General features: G+C 37.6%; 5 protein-coding genes across 5 annotated transcripts in view; 2 read left to right on the top strand and 3 right to left on the bottom strand.

Annotated features, from left to right (window-relative positions):
- The first annotated feature begins 42 nt into the window (after positions 1–42).
- Positions 43–10,800, top strand: SCAP (SREBP cleavage activating protein). Its single transcript, XM_089858693.1, has 19 exons — positions 43–553; positions 839–959; positions 1,045–1,202; positions 1,267–1,404; positions 1,469–1,545; positions 1,620–1,734; positions 1,805–1,992; positions 3,031–3,157; positions 4,447–4,890; positions 4,944–5,109; positions 5,477–5,799; positions 5,916–6,049; positions 6,939–7,356; positions 8,185–8,593; positions 9,030–9,115; positions 9,176–9,401; positions 9,836–10,129; positions 10,209–10,268; positions 10,338–10,800. Exons 1-19 carry the CDS (start codon positions 411–413, stop codon positions 10,512–10,514), a joined length of 3,804 nt encoding a protein of 1,267 aa, XP_089714819.1. The 5' UTR covers positions 43–410; the 3' UTR covers positions 10,515–10,800.
- Positions 10,801–11,137: 337 nt separating this feature from the next.
- Positions 11,138–21,238, top strand: part of LOC149710050 (BMP and activin membrane-bound inhibitor homolog) — a 68,754-nt gene continuing 58,653 nt past the window's right edge. The window contains exon 1 of the mRNA XM_089858820.1: positions 11,138–11,210. Within this exon, the coding sequence (XP_089714946.1) occupies positions 11,153–11,210 (58 nt within the window). The 5' untranslated portion in view covers positions 11,138–11,152. The remainder of the gene's footprint in view (positions 11,211–21,238) is intronic.
- LOC149710051 (carbonyl reductase [NADPH] 1-like) lies at positions 11,215–13,255 on the bottom strand. The gene is made up of 8 exons (XM_089858865.1): positions 13,107–13,255; positions 12,946–13,027; positions 12,680–12,858; positions 12,125–12,237; positions 11,932–12,057; positions 11,725–11,866; positions 11,600–11,663; positions 11,215–11,499 (listed from the first exon to the last, which is right to left on the bottom strand). The coding sequence occupies exons 1-8, from the start codon at positions 13,122–13,124 to the stop codon at positions 11,396–11,398; spliced, it is 828 nt and encodes a 275-aa protein (XP_089714991.1). The 5' UTR covers positions 13,125–13,255; the 3' UTR covers positions 11,215–11,395.
- On the bottom strand, positions 13,868–15,924 carry LOC149710052 (carbonyl reductase [NADPH] 3-like). The gene is made up of 8 exons (XM_089858853.1): positions 15,864–15,924; positions 15,669–15,750; positions 15,423–15,601; positions 15,232–15,344; positions 15,037–15,162; positions 14,840–14,981; positions 14,455–14,518; positions 13,868–14,080 (listed from the first exon to the last, which is right to left on the bottom strand). Exons 1-8 carry the CDS (start codon positions 15,885–15,887, stop codon positions 13,977–13,979), a joined length of 834 nt encoding a protein of 277 aa, XP_089714979.1. The 5' UTR covers positions 15,888–15,924; the 3' UTR covers positions 13,868–13,976.
- On the bottom strand, positions 17,485–19,253 carry LOC149710053 (carbonyl reductase [NADPH] 1-like). The gene is made up of 8 exons (XM_089858841.1): positions 19,094–19,253; positions 18,945–19,026; positions 18,696–18,874; positions 18,513–18,625; positions 18,313–18,438; positions 18,097–18,238; positions 17,894–17,957; positions 17,485–17,819 (listed from the first exon to the last, which is right to left on the bottom strand). The coding sequence occupies exons 1-8, from the start codon at positions 19,115–19,117 to the stop codon at positions 17,716–17,718; spliced, it is 834 nt and encodes a 277-aa protein (XP_089714967.1). The 5' UTR covers positions 19,118–19,253; the 3' UTR covers positions 17,485–17,715.

The raw sequence follows: 21,238 nt of genomic DNA on the forward strand, positions 1-21,238 counted from the left end.
AATGACGTCGTGCATGTGCTTCTGGCAAGGCTTGAAATTTCTCACTTGCGAAATTTGAAGTACCAGTAATCGTGATTTGTGATGATATAAGTATGGCAATTAAAATATAAGTGTAATTTTAAATTTTCTTAAGTACGATTATATATTATGTAAGCCAGTCTATTAATTTATATTTTATTTAATGTGAATTATTGTCGGAAAAGTGCCAACCAACTTATATGTTTTCGACCTTGAACTTCAACCCCTTGAAGGGCTTTTTCAGGAAATTTCAATGAGATTATTATTGATTTCACGTAATTAATTAGATATAATGATTATATAATAATATTACAACAAGTTTATCTTGATAAAAATGCGTGTACACATACTATTCTATCGTTAATGAACTTTAAAAACGGCAAAAACGGAGTATGGCAAGTTCAAACCGCAATAGCAACACTTCGGGGGCTTTTCGCGATAAAATAGCTAATTTGTATTATAAACATGGTCTATTCTGCGCTAGCCATCCTTATTCAGTCATTCTACTTACTCTAGTTATAGCATCATTTTGTTGGTAAGTTATAAACTTCAAATATTTTGTATCAACTCATGATATATAATAGGGTAATGGCAGTCCTCTGCCTTTGACTGTATTAAGCTCTATGGGGAAATAACATGGGGTGCCATTAGTCTATAAAGTTCAAATAGGGTAATGGCAGTCCTCTGCCTTTGACTGTATTAAGCTCTATGGGGAAATAACATGGGGTGACATTAGTCTATAAAGTTCAAATATTTTGTATCAACTCAACCCTAGCTTTCTAATCATTCTTGTTAATTGCATTCAAATAAATTGTTATAGTTATCCTTTACGTTATCAACCCATTCTTGGCAACTCATCCCAAAGGTTTACAAGCCCATTTGCATCCCCACAAACTGATAAATTTGATTCGGAAGATGTTCAAAGTAGAGCTCCTAGATGGGTTAGTTTAAGTTTAACTTTTAAATTAATTAAGACTAATAAATAATAAGATAATCATTGTTATGGTTAATCTTAATTAATTTAAGTTTCAAGCCGCTCCTTTCGCTTACATTCAACAAATCTTTATTAAAACATCCGTATCACCTTGGCAAGATGATTTGGTTTTAACAGACTCTTTCCGTGCACCTTTAGCGGAGGTTTTTAGGATTGTCGAGTCTGTTAATAATTTCCAGTTTTTAGATGGGTAAACTAAACTATTAAATGATTAATTTTATAATTGAAAGGATTAATTATATTTAATTGTAAAGGAGTAAAGGATTGGTTTCGTTAAGCCAACTTTGTCTTCAAGTTGACGAAACGTTACAAAAATCTGTTAAAGATTATCTTCCTCAATATGGGTGCCTTATGGTTTCTCCCGCCGCAATTTGGAATAATAATATTAATAAGTACGAGCCGCAATGTTTAAATACTAATTAAGTTAATTAATGAAGGATTAATTGGCTTATTTAGATTTCAAGAGGATAGTAATCTTTTAAAGTCTATTTTTGAAAGACACGGGAAATTGACGGATCCAACTGGTTTTCGGGGTAATTATAAAGTTAATTAGTTTAATTTTAATTAAATTAATTTAATTCTTAATTATTCATTTAAAAAATTGTAGAAATTCTTTTTGGTGTTCCTTGGAAAGAAAGTGGAATTAAGAAATTCTTGGTCCGTACTCGTCAAAGAGTTTTGACCTATTCAGTAACAATTATCTATAGTTCTTTACGTGTTAAGTAAGTAATTAAGCTTTAATTAACGTTTTAAATAGTAATTTTATTAATTTGTATCGTTTCGTAATTGCAGTTACACTCTAGCATTAAAAGATCATCTCTTAGAAAAGTTTCCCTCGAGTCAACCTGTTACAAAAGAGAAACTTTGGGATGAAAACAGTGTTACGCACATTTACTTTGAAGATAATTACACCATGGCCGAGTTCATACCTCTGGGTGTTACTTACATCATCCTTTGTCTTTATATCTATTTTTCAGTCCGTAAGTTTAGAGAAAAACAAGATGGTTCCGGCCATATTAACGTTTTTGCGTTGGCGACCTCTAGTGACTAGAATTAGTATTATTAAATTTTTATAATGTTTATTGATATGATTATATTAGTGAGTGGTAATGTTTAAGTTCCAAGTAGAAATTTAATTTAATCACACCATGGCCGAGTTCATACCTCTGGGTGTTACTTACATCATCCTTTGTCTTTATATCTATTTTTCAGTCCGTAAGTTTAGAGAAAAACAAGATGGTTCCGGCCATATTAACGTTTTTGCGTTGGCGACCTCTTGTGACTAGAATTAGTATTATTGAATTTTATTATTATATTTATTGATATGATTATATTAGTGAGTGGTAATGTTTAAGTTCCAAGTAGAAATTTAATTTAATTTAATCTTGCCTAGGATTAAAAATTTTATGTAATAATTATAAATTGGCAAAAAAAAAAAAAAAAATAATTGCGCGTTGCACACTGCACAGCGCTGGAGCACGCCGCGCTAACAATGCTCGGCTAAGGCTAGATAAAATTGTCTATGCTAGCGCAACCCCAGGGAGGGGGAGTCCCTCTATTCTCTCTCTCTCTCCGCTCCCGCTAGGTAGTGGCGCGCGTCGGGAGGGGGATCCAGATCCTTCCCCTCTCTTTTCTTAAACAGAATAACTCGAGCTATGTAGTAAGCGGCCGTTGCACAGACGGCTAACGCGTCAACATTGGCGTCAAGTATAGATAAGGAGGTCGCGGGATCGGTTCTCGGTGTAGCAGAAAAATAATTTCGTTTGAGATAAATTACACTACGCCACCTATGAGGTGTAACGTGAAATAGAAGAGAATTTTGAGTGAAAAATTCGAAGTAAATTTGAAAAGCGGGAACTTGATTTATAACAAAACGCGTCAGGTCACACCAAAAAATAGGGGGGGGGGGAGGCGCCCAGCCGGAAGGGGACGGAACAATCGTTTTCCAGCTCTAAAGAGCGCAAAACCAAAAAGGCCTAAAATAGAGAAGTGTGAATAATGAATGATTATGTTTTTAGGTAAAATAGACTTGGTGAAATACAAATGGGCTTTGGCCATCAGCGCTGTCTTTACTGTTATGATGTCATTATTGATGTCAGTTGGTCTCTGTGTCTGGTTTGGTTTAAATCCAAACTTAAATGGCAGGTAAAAAACAAATTGAGTTATTTTAGTGAATTATAAATAATTTTGGAGGTTTTACTCTGTGTGGTTATTTATTAACAAACGGAGTTATGGGCTGATACCCAGTTAGTTAGTTAGTTGGTTAGTGTTATGATGTTCCTGACCCACCAGTTTTACGACTTCAGAACCAGTTTTTCCTATACACATGCTTCATAAGATATGTTCCAAAAGTTTGTCACTGGTTACTGAGAGAGCTTGTCATGAAGTGACGTAGTTCGTGACGTAGGCCATAGATTCGAGGTAAAGCGACGCCTGGTGTAAATGTCACAGATTCTCGTAAGGCAACGCCTGGTGAGGCGCTGTCAAAGGTGTATTTGAGCCTAAATAAGAAGGTAGACTGCAAAACCGCGTGTAGTTAATTTAGGCGTCGTTCTCGAACTAGCTCTCAGCAAGAAGTGATATCTAGTTTATTAGGGAGTAGGTATAAATTCGCCTCCACATTTCTAGCTTTATCTCCAGTCCAAACGTATAGTAGGTCCGGAGTTAATCCCCGCCGCCGCCTCTAAATTACAACCAGCCAGCATCTCATTGGTTCTTGAAAACTCACGTCAGCGCGACGCGAATGAGTACGAAAATTACAGTCATATTTTCCGACTGAGGAGAGTGTAGCGAAATAGCCCGGCCTCCTTTTACGTCCCCCCCCCCTTGTATTTTGAAAGGGGGACTGCGACTATGGCGCGCGAAAACTAAGGCATCTTATACCTTCTCCCTAATAAACTAGATATCACCAAGAAGTTATATCAGTATCTCAGAGAGAAGATATAAGATGCCTTTGTATTCGCGCGCCATAGTCCCAGTCCCCCTTTCAAAATACAAGGGAAGGCGTAAAAGGAGGCGCCGGGCTATTTCGCCTACTCTCCTCAGTCGGAAATTTTCCTCACTCGCGTCGTCGCGCTGACGTGAGTTTTCAAGAACCAATGAGATATACGCTGGTTGTAATTTAGAGACGGGGATTAACTCTGGACCTACTATACGTTTGGACTGGAGATAAAGCTGGAAATCTGGCGAATTTATACCTTCTCTCTGAGATACTAGATATAACTTCTTGACCTTCTCCCTAATAAACTAGGTATCACTTCATGCTTTCAGTAAGTCTCTAGCATTAAGAAGTATAGTTAGAGTCATACTTATGGAAGGAACATATCTTATAAACTTAAAAGACTATAGTCGCGGCACATTGGAAACCACACGGAGTATTGCGAAACTGACTTTTTTGCTCTTGTTAAAACCTGGTTTCGATTTGTATCTTTTAGCCTCTCGTTTAGTGAAATCTTACCGTACTTAGTGGTTGTTATTGGCTTGGAAAACATGTTAGTTTTAACAAAATCAGTGGTATCAACCCCGGTTAATTTGGACGTCAAGATAAGAGTCGCTCAGGGTTTGAGTAAAGAAGGCTTGTCCATCACGAAAAATCTTTTCGCGGAATTGGCACTCTTGGCGGTTTCCTTTTTCACTTTCGTTCCCGCTATTCAAGAGTTTTGTCTCTTCGCCGTTGTTGGACTTTTGTCCGATTTCTTCCTTCAAATGGTTTTCTTCATAACCGTTTTATCCATCGATATCAGACGTTTAGAAGTTGAAGAATGCAAACATACTCTTAAGAAAACTTCGTCAAACGTCGGGAACTTGAATGAAACTGGACACGAAGATCATGAAATGGAGGGTTCTGGCGCGACTGGACCCGTTTTGAGACGAACTAGGTATTATCATGTCTAGTTTGTAACATGTATCATGTTAATTAACCGTTTTTTAGATTGGCTTTAACGAGAATGAGAGCGCCAGTTGTACCTTATAATAATACCCCTTATTCTACGAGTGTTTTTGCGACGCCAACAACACCCATTTTAGCAAAAATACCCAAACGTTTGAGGTTTTTTCATTTTTGGGCCCGAACTCGAATGGTTCAAAGAGGTTTAATGGTAAGAATTAAACCATGGAAATTTCGAGTAAATGGTGGAAATTTCATGGAAAACCATTGGAATTCCGAGTAAATGGTGGAAATTTCATGGAAAACCATGGAAATTCCGAGTAAATGGTGGAAATTTCATGGAAAACCATGGAAATTTCGAGTAAATGGTGGAAATTTCATGGAAAACCATGGAAATTCCGAGTAAATGGTGGAAATTTCATGGAAAACCATGGGAATTCCGAGTAAATGGTGGAAATTTCATGGAAAACCATGGGAATTCCGAGTAAATGGTGGAAATTTCATGGAAAACCATGGAAATTCCGAGTAAATGGTGGAAATTTCGTGGAAAAACAACGTTTATTTAACATTCTTTGCAGTTCTGCCTCGTTGTTTGGATCATGATATTGGTATACAACTCGGGTTTAGTCGAACATTTCACTGAAAATGCTACGGCAATTGCCCCTGATATTTCGCAGCAAGTTAAACCCTTCTTTCATTCATTTTTGAGTGTTAATAACACGCAAGACCTTAGGAACGGGATTATGTCGACATTTGGATTTAAAAAGGACGAAAGTGGCGTTCCAACATCCTCATTTTCCGAGCACAAACTTCAACATCATAACTTGAACTTATGGCAAAGTCTACCTCCTAATCATTGGACCAATCTATTTGGATTTTACAATATTTCTCTTCTCGGAAGGTGAATTATTTTGTATTTAGAAGCTTTAGATTGATTGTTTTGGACGTGGCTTCGAAGCTACCCTCGAATCGAATGGAAAACGTAATCAAGGTAAACTTGATGTATTTTAATATTAGATACATCACAATGTTGCCCCCAATTCACTTGTCAATCCCTGTTTCGCCAACAAATGCAATTCAAATGAGACATCCTTCCGAAATGGATCCTTCGTTAACTGCTTACTTCAAAACGTACATTGATAAACTTCAAGGTAAATTATTTTAATTATTAGTAGGAATTACGTGAATAGCAAAAGGCGAATAGCAATATCTTACGAAGCGAAACGCGAATAGCAATATCTTACGAAGCGAAACGCGAATAGCAATATCTTACGAAGCAAAACGCGAATAGCGATATCTTACGAAGCAAAACACGAATAGCGATATCTTACGAAGCAAAACGTGAATAGCGATATCTTACAAAGTAAACGCGAATAGCGATATCTTTCAAAGTAAAACGCGAATAGCGATATCTTACAAAGGAAAACGTGAATAGCGATATCTTACGAAGCAAAATGCGAATAGCGATATCTTGCAAAGCAAAACGTGAATAGCGATATCTTACAAAGGAAAACGTGAATAGCGATATCTTACAAAGGAAAACGTGAACAGCGATATCTTACAAAGGAAAACGTGAACAGCGATATCTTACAAAGGAAAACGTGAACAGCGATATCTTACAAAGGAAAACGTGAACAGCGATATCTTACAAAGGAAAACGCGAATAGCGATATCTTACAAAGCAAAACGCGAATAGCGATATCTTATCAAAGCAAAACGAAATAGAACGGCAGTCAAAGAAACACTGATATTAACAGCCGGAAACGTACTACAGGTACTACCGGGCTAAAATGTGTCATATAGGCCTATGTTGAAGTAAAAAAATCAGCAAGGTTTGTTCGACGTATTAGCACAAAAAAAGAACTAAAAGTTGAAATGATTAAGTGAATGAGGAGTGTTCAATGAATGTTGAAACAATAAGTTTATAAGATATGCGCAAGAAAAAGTATCCTATATGGAATGGGATGTGTCCCTTGACTAAAACATATTGAAATTCAACATATTTGTTTCTTTATCATTCTACTTTAATTTTCACGCAAGATGATGAATCTGAGGATATCTCATCAACTCAAACACCACCGGCTTTACTCTTCAACCATCCATCATCGACGGGGGAAATTGTTTTAGCTATTGGGTTGGCACTGCCAACATTCATCTTATTCATTTACTTCATGGTGATCTTGTATCGCTGCATTTGTCCAAAACATTACGCGGAATGGAGGAGTTCTTGGAAGAGGAAGAACATCGCTAATAACAATAACATTCTGAACTCGGAAATGGATCCCGATACCTACTTAATCATGGAAACGCTTCCAATTAAATTAATCGGACATAATCAGGAAATCGAAGCTATCGTTAGCGACGAAAATATCGTCTGTAGCGTTTGTCTATCGGGAGATATAAGGATTTGGGACGCAATGTCCGGAGAATGCCTTAGCGTCATTGATAGGTCCAAAAGGTACGTTGATTTTGGTTTATTTTAATGGAAAAGTTCAGGCAACGTAACATTGTACCTTAAAAGAACGGCCTTAGTCTAAAAATAGAAGGAAAAATGTTAAATAAATGATCTCTTATTGCAAAATAATTAGCATTTAGTCTTAAAAATGATTACTACTGAGCCGTCATTGCTCCAAACATGGCGTCGGTTAGCTAGAACGCGCACGGGATTGGTTCAATCATGGCGGCTGTTAGCTAGAACCCTCACGGGATTGGTTCAATCATGGCGGCTGTTAGCTAGAACGCGCACGGGATTGGTTCAAACATGGCGTCTGTTAGCCAGAATCCGCACGGGATTGGTGCAAACAAGGCGGCTGTTAGCTAGAACGCGCACGGGATTGGTTCAAACATGGCGTCTGTTAGCTAGAACCCACACGGGATTGGTTCAAACATGGCGTCTATTAGCTAGAACGCGCACGGGATTGGTTCAAACATGGCGTCTGTTAACTAGAACGCGCACGGGATTGGTTCAAACATGGCGTCTGTTAGATAGAACCCGCTCCGTCCCGCACGGGATTGGTTCAAACATGGCGTCTGTTAGATAGAACCCGCTCCGTCCCGCACGGGATTGGTTCAAACATGGCGTCTGTTAGCTAGAACGCGCACGGGATTGGTTCAAACACGGCGTCTGCTAGCTAGAACCCGCACGGGATTGGTTCAAACACGGCGTCTGCTAGCTAGAACCCACACGGGATTGGTTCAACTTCAACCAATTCCGTAGTAGGGTTAAGGCGTTCTGGCTAGCAGTCGCCACTAAGCAGTATTCTGCATCGTTTTGTTTTGTTTTCAGTCGTGTTCAATACGATAGAACCCGAGAGCAAAATTACTCCTCGGAAAACATCTACATCCCTAAAACTAACATAACCTCGGATCCGAGTAGCGGATTTCATTGGAGTCACGTGGGTGAGATTGAACAAAGTTTCCCACCCATGGGTGGTCGAAGTCATGGCACTTCGGACAGTGGTATGTCCAGTCCAACCACCGGTGGCGGTGGGAGTTCGGAACATCCAACATTTGCCGGGATGCACCCATCTAGAAATTATCGGGGACATAGACGAAGCCGGAGTGAAAATTTCAGTGTCTCTTACCCTTTTAAAGAAGAAAATATTAACGAATCGCCTTTCGAATACCAACCGGTGTGGTGCATGAATTGTAAAGGACCTTGGCTTATTTTAGGCTGCGCTGATGGACGTGTTGAGGTCAGGGGACAGTTTAACTACTCTAAATCCACTCTAAACTAATCCACCTTATTCCCTATCACCGGAAGTTAGGCTTGCTTAGCTAGGGATTCATGGGGGTGAGTAACGGGAAGAAATTGGTCTGTCGTCCGCTACAGTACATATTTTTGTGATTTTTTTTTAGCAGACGACAGACCAATTTCTTCCCGTTACGCACCCCCATGAATCCCCAGCTACGGAAGTTAGGCTAGGGGGTGAGTAACGGAAAGAAATTGGTCTGTCGTCCGCTACAGTACATATTTTTGGCTTTTTTAGCAGACGACAGACGAATTTCTTCCCGTTACGCACGGCACCCCCATGAATCCCCAGGACCCCAGCTAAGCCTAACTTCCGGGCGAAAGGGAATAAGGTGGATTATGAAACGATTAATTAAATTAATTTCGGTTGCTCGTTTTAGTTATGGGATTCGGTAACAGGAACGCTGTTAACAGCGTACACTCAAAGTAAAATCGGAGTAACTTCTCTTCATTTAGATAAAAATAGGTAAGCCTTGGTTAGTTTTAATTGTTAGTGAATCCCCCTAAAGGTTTGATTACTTTTAAGACTCTACGTAGCCAGAGTGAACGGAGTTGTTGAGTTCCTAGTAATAGACGTTTGCGAGTTTAGTCCCGATGAAGAGATACGTTTAGAATTGGGTTACAAACAGAGTTCTTCCGGAAGGCCTCAGATAGGTTGGCTGAATAGTTTAAGGGCTCATTCAAATCCCATCACAGTTTTGACTGTAAATGGCAATCAACTCATCACAGGTAGTCAAGATCATCTCATTAAAGTAAGTTTTATTTTTGCCCAAAGACGATTTAATAATCAAGAGATAACCAAGGCTTAAGAATTTGGCCACCATCTTGGTGGTTGTTTATTTAGTTTTGGTTTAAAAAAAAATAATCCAGAGATAACCAAGGCTTAAGAATTTGGCCGCCATCTTGGTGGTTGTTTATTTAGTTTTGGTTTAAAAAAAATAATCCAGAGATAAGCAAGGCTTAAGAATTAGGCCGCCATCTTGGTGGTTGTTTATTTAGTTTTGGTTTAAAAAAAATAATCCAGAGATAACCAAGGCTTAAGAATTTGGCCGTCATCTTGGTGGTTGTTTATTTAGTTTTGGTTTAAAAAAAATAATCCAGAGATAACCAAGGCTTAAGAATTTGGCCGCCATCTTGGTGGTTGTTTATTTAGTTTCTATAACTGCGCGCGCGTTGTCTTGTGTAGGTTTTTAATTGTGATTCGGGCACACTCCTCTACACTATTCATGGTCATTCGGGGCCCTTGTCCGCCTTGCACATGGATCAGTCAAATCCAAGCTGCGCCGCTAGCGGATGCCAAGAAGGGATGATCTGCGTCTGGGATCTCGTAACGGGAACTTGCGTTTATAATATACGCGCACACGAAGGACCAGTTTTAAATCTAATGACCACTTCAACTTATTTAATAAGTTTGGGGTCCAATGATTGCGTTTGCATTTGGGAAAAGAATCAGGGACACTTAATTCATACCATAAGACAAGTAAGTGCATCTTAAAGGTCCTCTTTAATCTTTACGAAGTTTAATTAGGCCTATAACTTAATCAAATAATTGTTTTTAGCCAAACCTCTGCAATGATATCGCCTTATTAACAAATAATATATTAGTAACAGCCAATCAGGTTCGTCTATTATTTTAAACCTCTCTTTTTAATTGCGTTTTAAGTTTTTAACGATCTTCGCTAATTTAGAATCGTTTGGTGCTTTGGGACACCAATTTTGGTGAAGCTTTGAGAGTTGTTAATTTAGGTATGGAAGATCATTTAAATATTCGTCATTTGAGGCTTATTGGACGAGCTATTGTGTGTTGCTATGGTAACGAATTATGCGTGCTTCATTTTCCCGCTATGACGGAAAAGGGTGATTAAAAAAAACTTTTACTTTTCCATGACAAGAATATAGGCCTAAATGCAAGTAACTTATATTGCCTCAAATCTTATTCAATTCTATCACTTTTTCATAATTTTTTTACTTGTAACTTTTTTTTTTTTTTTAAATTATTGCCGCGTTCGCGTTTTAAGCTTAATTAAAATTAACTATTAATTTCCCTTTTTGGAAATTCTAAATATTAATGCGTGCATTTTTTATGTCATGTAATGATTTTTGGGGTAATTTTATTTTTATATCGAAATAAAACCAAAAATGAATCAAGTATTTGTTGTGAAACTTATTTTGAAGCCTAATTTGCCGGTTAAAGAGTTCGTGGGAAGTCACGTTGTTTAAGAGCGTTTGAGTTTCGTAGGTAATGACGTAATATTAGAGTTAACGGGCTGGAAATAAGTGTACGTAAATTATACACCGTTTTTTATTTCCATGGAGTAGTTTTATTGGAGTGGAAATTATAAATCCTTAAAATGTCATGATTTAAGAGATAGGTTTACATTATTATTGCTCCATGGTGTGATATTACTGGAAGGGTGGTATAAACCGGTGTAATACATCCTAAAAGTCGTCTGCTAGTCTACTCGCGATGTCGCGCTCTATTGTGCGGTTTTGTGCCGCCAAAATGTTCCTAAGAATCCCCAAATACAATGGATTTATATTTCGTTTTCAATGGAGACATTGTAAGTGCAATATTTTTTATTATAACTATGCCTAGCTTTACAAATGTGGCTTTACGAAAATATAACAAGTAGTATAAGACAATTTTGCGCAAAAATAGTAGCTCTAATATAGATATATAATTCGGGGTTTGATATTGATATTAGGCTTAGAATGGGTTCGTTGTCTTCTAAGCCTTGGTTTGTTTCTAAACGTCCCACTTTGAAATCTTTGTATCGTTCCAAATGAACTCTCCTCTCGGAGATTCGACATTAGGCGGTAAGAGTGCCAAATATATCGGAGCTACAGCTCCTAAAATAATAAATGCCCCAAAAAATATTAATTAGCACTTATAACTTTGGTAAATGTGAATGAATATGAGCATGACATGACACATATCGCCAAGGCTTACCTTCATCGGGAGAAGCGGAAAACGCATGATTTGACATGTCAGTTGCGATGTATCCTGGATGAACCTAGGTCAGATAAAATGGAATACTTTAAAAACTTAGTTAAAGATTGAAATCAAAACCTTACAGCATTGACAACAATATCCATTGAAGGGTCTTCATTGGCTTTACGATGTAAAATGAATGAAAGTGCATTAGCTGCTATTTTAGACATTCTATAGGTTGTAGTAGCCCATCCTTTGTCCAAATGCTTTCCCGCTCTCACGTCACTAATAGGTTAATTATATTAATTAAAAGATACGTTAATGAGTACCTAAATTAAATATAACTTTACTCCAAATATCTTTCCATAATCTTATCCAATTTGTCAATTGTTAAATCGGGATCGTTTAGTTCTTTCTTAAATTCTTCATTTGAGATGTGAGTCAGTTTACCCTCGGCGCTCGTTATATTGACAACCCTTTAAGTTTATCATGATAATATTCAAATTAACCTCATTATTTTAATCATCGCTAATACACACTTACCTGGCGTGTTTCTTTAGTATAGGAAATAATATCTCACTAACATTTTTAGTCGAGTGATAATTAGTGAAAATAGTTTTCTCGGCTTGCTCTATCGCTGGAACTGTCGAAGCACCCTTTGTAGATAAAAGAAAAATACTCAAATTTGACATCCGTCAAGATAATATTAATGTGTTAAAACTATGTCTAATGGCGAATGACTTCGTTACAACATAAGTTAATAAGATATGTTCCATGATAAGTTTGTTAATCTCTGGTTACAAACTGCAGCTTGTTATGAAGTGAATGAGGTAGGTCATAGATTCGAGAAGGTAAAGCGAGGGAGGCCTGGTGAGGCGCTGCTGTCAAATTTGGGCTTAGTAATGCAGACTAAATAGGACCTAGATGGAAGTCCTGCAAAATTAACCACCGAGTGTAGTACTTCAATTCTCGCTTGTCGTTCTCCCTTGAACAAGCTGTAGCTTTGTCTCTAGCATTACGAAGTGTCATACTTATGGAACAATCTTATAAACTTACGATGACAATGGTTATTTTCGTAATAACAAATGTTAAACTTACTGAAAACGCAATTCCAGCATTATTAACTAGAACATCCAACCCATCATATTCTTTTTTCAAATAATCCCTTATAGTTTCAATACTAGATTTGTCGTCTATGTCCAGCTTATGAAATTTAGGGTGAAGTCCCAAATCCTCTAGTTTTTTTACCGCTTCTTGACCCCTGATAACGTCCCTCGCTTAAATATAAAAGTTAAAAACAAATAATAAATAAAAATTAACCCAATATCCATTCCAACCCAATGACGTAATAATATTTAATTTACCCGCCAAAATAACATCGCCGTCAAATTTTTCACAGAGTCCTTTCACAATAGAAAATCCGATTCCCTTATTCCCACCAGTTACCTTAGTGGCATTAAATTTAATTTTAATTAAATGAAATAATACCCATTTATAGAAATAATTATTTAGTTTAGTTACTTACTAAAGCCACTTTCACCATTGTCTTTATTACAAGATTAAGTTTAGCGACGGAAAAGTATGATCCAAACACCGCAACGCACGTTTTGGTTATAACTGTTAGCTCATTGATTTGACAGTGACCTTGTAAAAGAGGCGAGACAGGAAAGCTACGCCGCGTTTTTCAGATAAAACCTTGAGGCGAAACCTGTTTGTTTATTCGCCAGACTGTTTCAGTGTTGATTTATTAATGGGATACTACAAGAGTAAATTAACAAGGAGTTGGGAACTCTAGATATCAAAAGGGAATACACGTAGTTAATGGGAATCATTGCGCCCCCATATGTAACGTGTTAATTAATTTCTATGCGGGGTTTGTGGGTATACCGGGCGTGAGAACTTACAAGCCGTCACGCCTATTAATAATTCTAATGGCGTTTGTATAACTGTTGTTTCATTGGTTGGTAGCAACGCGAGTTTCTAGAGGTGTAAGGCGCGGCGAGATAGATTATTCGTGAGGTGAAATTCATCATACATAATGATTAGTCTAGCTCTTCCCATAAAATCCGCCTAGATACGTTGATAAAATGAGTACGCAATGATTCCTGTTAGTTGTATGCATTCCTGATATATTAGTAAACGCGACCTTTGCCCGAAATTTTAAACAAACAGAAGTTACGCCCTGTCAATATACTCTTGGTCTTAGATAACTGCGATTATTTTATATAAAAATAGAAAAATAAACAACAATGGTGTCTAAAATAAGTGAAAAAATATTCGTCATGCTTGTGAGGAGTTAGGCATTAATATTCTTTATTGTGTGTAAAAAAATAGTACAATGAAGAGACTGATATTTATTCAAATTATAGACAATATATTTTCTCTAAGTATGAATTTAACTTGCCCAGTCAGCAACTTTTTTGTCATACCAAACAAATTCACCCCTAGGGGAATCCACGTTAGGTGGTAACAAAGCCAAAAATAATGGAGCCGCAGCGCCTATTAATATTAATAACCAAATTAGTTAATTGTCTCATAAGCTCATAAGTTATGTTCCATAAGTTTGTCACTGGTTACTGCGAGAGCTTGAAATGAAGTGACGTAGGTGATACGTCATAGATTATCGTAAAGCGACGCCTGGTGAGGGGCTGTCTGTCAAGTGTCAAAGGCTTAGTACAGACGAAATAGGAAATTAGGAAGATAGACTGCAAAACCGAGTGTAGGACTTAAATTCTCGCTTGTTGTTCTCGAACTAGCTCGAGCTGTAAATCTCGAGCATTACGAAGTATAGGAAGCGTTATACTTATGGTGCATTTCTTATAAACTTATGATTGTATGGGTGTAATAAGCTAATAGCAGTTAATGTTACTGACCCTGCTCAATGGTCAAAGGCCCTTGATGACTGCTCATATCTGTGTCGACGTGACCAGGGTGAACCTGTAAGATTCACATAAATTTACATATTCAGATCTCACACTCAAGGTCAAGGTCTTTTCAGCCAGCAACTAAGACTTAAGATAACGTTTATCTAGAAGTTATTGTTCTTGCAAATGCTTTTGGAAAACCACCCATTTAGAGTAGCTGAGCGACCCCGTTTCCTCTTTCACCCACCCCCTATGCTATGCTATGCTCTTTGAGGAAGATCGTCGTTTGTCCCACTTTTCAGGACAGCCCCTTTAAGTTTAAGATCCACTTCCCAAGTCTTACAATCACTGTCTTGCAAAGGCATAACGTAGGCCTTGGTTGCTATGAACTTACAGCGTTGATGACGATATCTTTATCCTTATCTTGACTCAACTTGCGATGTTGAATGAATGTCAGGGCATTTAAGAATATCTTGGACATTCCATAAGTTGAATCAGCCCAACCGTTTTTCACATGAACGCCAGCTCTAACATCACTATTTGGAAAATTTCATCATTATCATTTATCAAGCTCATCATCATTATTTATACCTCAAATATTTTTCAACCAAATTTTCCAATTTTTCCTCGGTTAATTTTGAATCCGTTAGTTGTTCGCGAATTTCTTCGCTAGGGATATGGGACACCTTTCCTGCTGAGCTTGTAACGTTGACGACTCTTGAGATAAAGATTATTAAGAGTAATTAACATCGTGTAATTAGACAATTAACTGCGAATTAAACCAACCTGGCATGTTTCTTAAGAATAGGAAACAAAATGTCGCACACTTTTTTGGTGGACTTGTAATTTGTACCTACAGTTTTCTCAGCCTGTTCAGTTACAGGTGCTGTAGATGAACCCTAATTAAGTTGTTAGATTAAATTTAAATATAATTAACTTCTTAATTTGCGTTTAAAGGTGACAAACAGTGCACTAACTTTAAAGGCAATTCCGGCGTTGTTAACTAAAACATCGATTCCACCGTATTTTTCTTGCATAAATTGTTTAAGTTTTTGGATACTTTCTTCATTATCAATATCCAATTGGTGAAACTTTGGTTTAAATCCTTCTGATTCTAGTTTCTTGACCGCCTCATGACCCCTGGTTTCGTCTCTAGCTGCAAATAAAGATACGTTAACTTAACGTAATCAGTAAAGATAAATTTCGATAAATTAAATTTGTACCGGTCAAATAAACATCGCCCTGAAATTTCTCGCATAATCCTTTAGTGATCGCGAAACCAATTCCTTTGTTACCACCAGTTACCTGCGCGTAAATTATATTCATAGAAAAATTGTTAGAGAATTGACCTTTGAGAATTGAGTGGAGGTTAATTTAGGGGTGTGTTAATTAATTAAATTACAATTACCGAAACTTACAATAGCAACTCGAGTTGCGGACATTTTTATCTGTACAAGTTAGTACTCGGTATATCGCGTCGCGTTTGAGATACTGATTCAATTGAAATGAAAAACACCGAAATAATTTTCTCGATATGAGTTATGAAAGACCTTTGATGTCTCTTAACGCATTTACACTGCGCAGATACGAGACTATCAATCAATCAGTACTACCAGGGATAGATAGACTTTTTTAAGACGGAATAAACAATGTTTGGCCTTTACTTCAGTCCGACTCATAGACGAGTATGTAGTCCCTTCCTTCAACACGTAACCAAAAAATTAAATTATCTTATTGGCTCACAAAAACTACGTATTGGTGACGTTGCTGACGGGGAGGGCCAAAAATACGTAATTCCTGTTTACCTCTGTGACTCTGTCGCCATGACTACGACCCCTCTTGCGTTGTACCATAGCCCACTCGATCACGCGCGTCACGACGCAAGCTGCTCGCGCTATAGCTATAGAGCGCGGATCGAGTGGGCTATGGTTGTACAGATAAGCGTCTTCACAGGGGTTCAAAATGGAGCCGTCTAAATGCGAGGGTCCAGGTAATTATTCGGGAATTGTTTTTAATAGCAATTAAGAAGGTTGTTAGTGAATTTGGTGCCGGTGTTTTGGATTTGGAATACATCTGTAAAGGTGAAAAGTGTTCGCTAATTCTTTCTTAAGCCAATAATTTCTACTATCCTCATGATTTTGTAAACGAATTTGATGAAGTTAACCAAGGCTTAGTGAATGGTCAGGAGATTTGTGAGCTTAGTGTTTGTTTAAAACCTGTTCGTGCTGTAATATATATGAAGACTTTTACTCAATTCTAACTCACTTTTAATTTTCTTGGGTCTTCCCCGTTTTTTTTCAGTTGCAAGCCCTATGTCTTATGTAACTTCCATTTTTAAACAATGTTATTTCAAAAATTACAATCCGAGCCCATTCCAACTTGGCAGACGAATGAGCAGACGACGGGCAGACGACGTTTACTTGACCCGGATATACATACAACGTCATAACGAAAATAAGACCCGCCTCTTCTTTCATACCCCTCCGTCACGGGTAAGGGGGTCGTGGACTAGGACGCGCACCCGAATAACCCTGTTACCCATTCCGTCTTAAAAAAGTCTATCTATCCCTGGTACTACGTTAATTTCAAACTAGACGTCGCTAGAATAGTCTGTATGATTAGATTTTAATTAAAGTGCTACTGAAAGCCGATAGAAATGACGATAAGCAACAACAGTGCGAAAACGAAAAGACTATATTAAAGCAGAGATAGATTTAATTATAGAAGTAGGAATGGAGAACGGTTTGTATTTACTTCAGTCCGACTCATAGCCCAGTAGAGCCCCTCCCTCCAACACGTAACGAAAAGTTTAAATTACCTTATTGGCTCGACACTTCAACTACATTTTGATGACGTTGCTGACGGGGACGTCGAAAAACACGTAATCCCTTTTTACCTCTGTCGCTATGACCCGCCTCTTCTTTCATACCCCTCCGTCCCGTGGAAGGGGGTCCGGGACTTTGACGCGCGCCCACATTACTCTGTTCTCCATTCCTACTTCTAAAATTTAATCTATCCTTGATTAAAGCTTATAAGTAATTATGCTTTAATATTTTTTATTGCATGTAAAAAAATAATACAATGAAGAGACAGATTTTTATTCAAATTTAACAGCGTTTAATATTAATATTAAAATTTCATATTTTATTACGTCATACTGCAATAACTATTTATTTATTCAAATTATTATGTGGATCGCATTACAATTTTGTTCAAGGTTCAGGATGTACTGTAGAGTGTAGAGGTGTGTGTGTCGATACGTTTGTGAATTTAACTTGCCCAGTCAGTAACTTTTTTGTCATGCCAAACAAATTCACCTCTAGGGGAATCCACATTAGGTGGTAATAACGCCAAATATAATGGAGCTGCAGCGCCTAATGATATCGACACCCAAAAAATTATTTAATTGTAAAGGTATAATAGGCTAATAGCAGTTCATATTACTGACCCTGCTCAATGGTCAAAGGCCCTTTATGACTGGTCATATCTGTATCGACGTAACCAGGATGAACCTGTTAATATAAATACGCGTAACGACCCTTTTAGTAACTTTTTGAACCCATGAACTCGAGAGGTCAAAGTCGCACTAGCAAAGGCTTAGAGTAATTTTCCGCAAAGGCTTATCGTAAGCCTTGGTTATTTGAAACTTACGGCGTTGATAACAATATCTTTATCCTTATCTGCACTCAACTTGCGATGTTGAATGAATGTCAGAGCATTTAAAGCAATCTTGGACATTCGATAAGTTGAACCAGCCCAACCATTCTTGACATGAACGCCAGCTCTTACGTCACTATTTTGAATATAATAACAATGTCAACCCCCTCTAGTCATTAGTAACTGATCAGGCGTATTTCTTAATTATACCTCAAATATTTTTCAACCAATTCCTCCAACTTTTCCTCAGTTAAATTTGGGTCCATGAGTTGTTTTCGAATTTCCTCATTAGGTATATGGGACACTTTTCCCTCAGAACTTGTGACGTTGACAACCCTGGAATAAATAATATTAAGCTATAAGGTTAGTTAAGATTATCTAATTAGATAATTAAGTGCAATTAAACCAACCTGGCGTGTTTATTAAGAAGAGGAAACAAAATGTCGCACACTTTTTTAGTGGACTTGTAGTTTGTACCAACTGTTTTCTCAGCCTGTTCAGTTACAGGTGCTGTAGATGAGCCCTAGTTTGATTAAATTTAAATATAATTAACTTCTGAATTTAAGTTTAAAGGTGACAAACAGTGCACCAACTTTGAAGGCAATTCCGGCGTTGTTAACTAAAACATCAATTCCACCGTATTTTTCTTGCATAAATTGTTTAAGTTTTTGGATACTTTCTTCGTTATCAATATCCAATTGATGGAACTTCGGTTTAAATCCTTCTGATTCTAGTTTCTTAACCGACTCGTGACCCCTGGTTTCGTCTCTAGCTGCAAATAAAGTACCGTTAACTATTAAACTTAATCAGTTAAGATTAATTTTGATAAATTAAATTTGTACCGGTCAAATAAACATCGCCTTGAAATTTCTCGCATAGTCCTTTAGTGATCGCGAAACCAATTCCTTTGTTACCACCAGTCACCTACGCGTAGATTTTTTAGGGTAATTCTTAATAATGATGAAAGACAAGTACCAATACAGAAACTTACAATAGCAACTCGAGTCGCGGACATTTTTATCTGTAGAAGTTAGTATATCGCGTCTGTTTGGTAGACTGAAATATCTCTTACACGAGGTTATCTAAGAAGGAGGTTCAACCTTGAAGTTGTGTTTATCATTTAGTTCTTTTGCTAAATTCGAGATAGACGGCGCCAGTTTGATTAGATTTTTACGAAAATAGAGCTCCTCGTTCGATAATTCTCAACCTAAGGCAAATAGAAATGATAGATGGTAAGGCAGAGCCAGGAATATACGCGGCTAAAACGAATCATTGTGCTCACATGTTAACTTCTATGCGGGTTTTATGGGACGGGCTTGAGTACTATCCTTCACGCCCCATAATTCTGACTTCTTTCACATGACTCACTTTTTTTTTATTTCTATTTGCCTTTGATACAAACTGCTATAGGAAAAACTTGTCGCAGTGTAAGTAACACAGTTTAAGTGCTCATTTATGGTCTTATAGTGATAGCATAAGTATATAAGGTAAGACAGCGCCTCACCAGGCGTCGCGTTACAAGAATATATGACGTTTCACGGACGTCACTTCATGACAAGCTCTCATGCAGCAAGACAGTAACCATGCAGTGACAAACTTATGGAACACTTATTATGAGCTTATGGTAATAGTTTAACAGTGATGAAATCACACTTACTAGCTGTTTACCAGCAAAGTAATACAACTGCTTCTTCATCTTGAACATCACTTTCAAACCAATACAATCATGATCCGATCGTACATACGATGTGTCGCAAATTTGGCCGCGTTTGGTTCAAATTGGTTGTTATAATTAGTTTTAATTTATTTAAGTTGCCATTTTTTCTCCTTTCTGTTGGACGCAAGGCCATGCCGTAACTTAGTTAAACTCACGAAGTTGCGATATTATAATGACTGTAATTTTAGTATTTTACAAATGTACTCCGTAACAGCAGCTGCTCTTCGTTCTTAGGGGTGAAGTGAAACACCATTAAAATTTATGGAAATGATCTTATCTTATTACTTAACGTTGAAAAACGCAGTTAGCTTTCACAAACCCTTTAAAAGTCTAAATCCGCGTCTACCGACTGCTGTTCTCTCCTCGTAGACCAAACCATAAGGCTATATCCTACTGTTCATAAGTTTGGTTCGAAAGGATATCGTATTTGCGTTGAGAAACTTCTCAGTATGAAAAGGGGCAGGGTCTTCTTCTTAAACCGAATGTATCGCCTACTGTGATCTCATTTAGCGTGGTTCAAAGAAACTTAGTTCGTTTTATTTGGAAAACTAGCACTAATCTCTCGAAAACAAGGACTATGCCCATGCGGAGTCTTTTGATCTTGGCATCGCGTAGTGCCTGTGACGTTATCTCAAATAAATTTACCAACCTGCCTTATGCATTCTTAATACTCCCTCTAAAACCACCAGTGTAATCGTGGCAGGAATCTTAGCTCCACCTAGGCTAACCGAAAGCTTTATATGATCATATACCATGGGCCCATACGGCAGTTGAAAACTTAGGAATTATATGGCTATACCCAAACTTACTCATTATAAATGCAGTTAATTTCAAATCCCCTGGTCGCCACCCTCGAGTAGAATATTGAAAACACAACACAACAGACGTTGGGCGAAAGCCACCACAATATAACCAAAAAGTGATATCTAGTTTACTAGGGAGAAGGTATAAGATGCCTAAATATTCGCGCGCCATAGTCCCAGTCCCCCTTTCAAAATACAAGGGGAGGGGGACGTAAAAGTAGGTCGGGCTATTTCGCCTCTCCTCAGTCGGAAAATACGTAATTTTCGTCAATCGCGTCGCGCAGACGTGAGTTTTCAAGAACCAATGAGATGCTGGTTGTAATTTAGAGGCGGCGAGTATTAACTCCGGTCCTACTATACGTTTGGACTGGAGATAAGGCTGGAAACGTGGCGAATTTATACCTTCTCCCTATTAAACTAGATATCACTTCTTGATATAACCTTGTTATATCTCTTATAATATTTTCCCAAGACGTTAAAAATTATGTCTAGATTTTATATAACAGTCTCAAGTGCATCTATGAAAATTTTAATATAAACAAAAGTTGCCAGTTTGAAGTGTTTTCCAAGGGGAGGGGGCACGTGATTTAATGTTTCGAAAACAATAGTGGCTTGT

The sequence above is a fragment of the Phalangium opilio genome, unplaced genomic scaffold (assembly GCF_054372755.1).
Source record: "Phalangium opilio isolate 3A_F unplaced genomic scaffold, DU_Popi_V2 ptg000011l_1, whole genome shotgun sequence".
NCBI lineage: Eukaryota > Metazoa > Arthropoda > Arachnida > Opiliones > Phalangiidae > Phalangium > Phalangium opilio.

Bases quoted from the DNA above. Each gene is read 5' to 3' on its own strand.
- SCAP (XM_089858693.1), top strand. From the start codon at position 411: ATGGCAAGTTCAAACCGCAATAGCAACACTTCGGGGGCTTTTCGCGAT. The intron at 1,405-1,468 runs GTACGAGCCGCA...TGGCTTATTTAG, and splicing joins TGGAATAATAATATTAATAA to ATTTCAAGAGGATAGTAATC. The intron at 5,800-5,915 runs GTGAATTATTTT...TTTTAATATTAG, and splicing joins AATATTTCTCTTCTCGGAAG to ATACATCACAATGTTGCCCC.
- LOC149710051 (XM_089858865.1), bottom strand. The intron at 12,058-12,124 runs GTAAGTGTGTAT...ATAAACTTAAAG, and splicing joins ATACTAAAGAAACACGCCAG to GGTTGTCAATATAACGAGCG. The intron at 11,500-11,599 runs GTAAGCCTTGGC...TTATTATTTTAG, and splicing joins TTCCGCTTCTCCCGATGAAG to GAGCTGTAGCTCCGATATAT.
- LOC149710052 (XM_089858853.1), bottom strand. From the start codon at position 15,887: ATGTCCGCAACTCGAGTTGCTATT. The intron at 15,345-15,422 runs GTTAGTGCACTG...CAACTTAATTAG, and splicing joins ACGCCGGAATTGCCTTTAAA to GGTTCATCTACAGCACCTGT. The intron at 14,519-14,839 runs GTAAGTTCATAG...TGAATCTTACAG, and splicing joins AAGATATCGTCATCAACGCT to GTTCACCCTGGTCACGTCGA.
- LOC149710053 (XM_089858841.1), bottom strand. From the start codon at position 19,117: ATGTCCGCGACTCGAGTTGCTATT. The intron at 19,027-19,093 runs GTAAGTTTCTGT...ATCTACGCGTAG, and splicing joins CCGCGACTCGAGTTGCTATT to GTGACTGGTGGTAACAAAGG. The intron at 18,239-18,312 runs GTATAATTAAGA...TATTCAAAATAG, and splicing joins TTGGTTGAAAAATATTTGAG to TGACGTAAGAGCTGGCGTTC.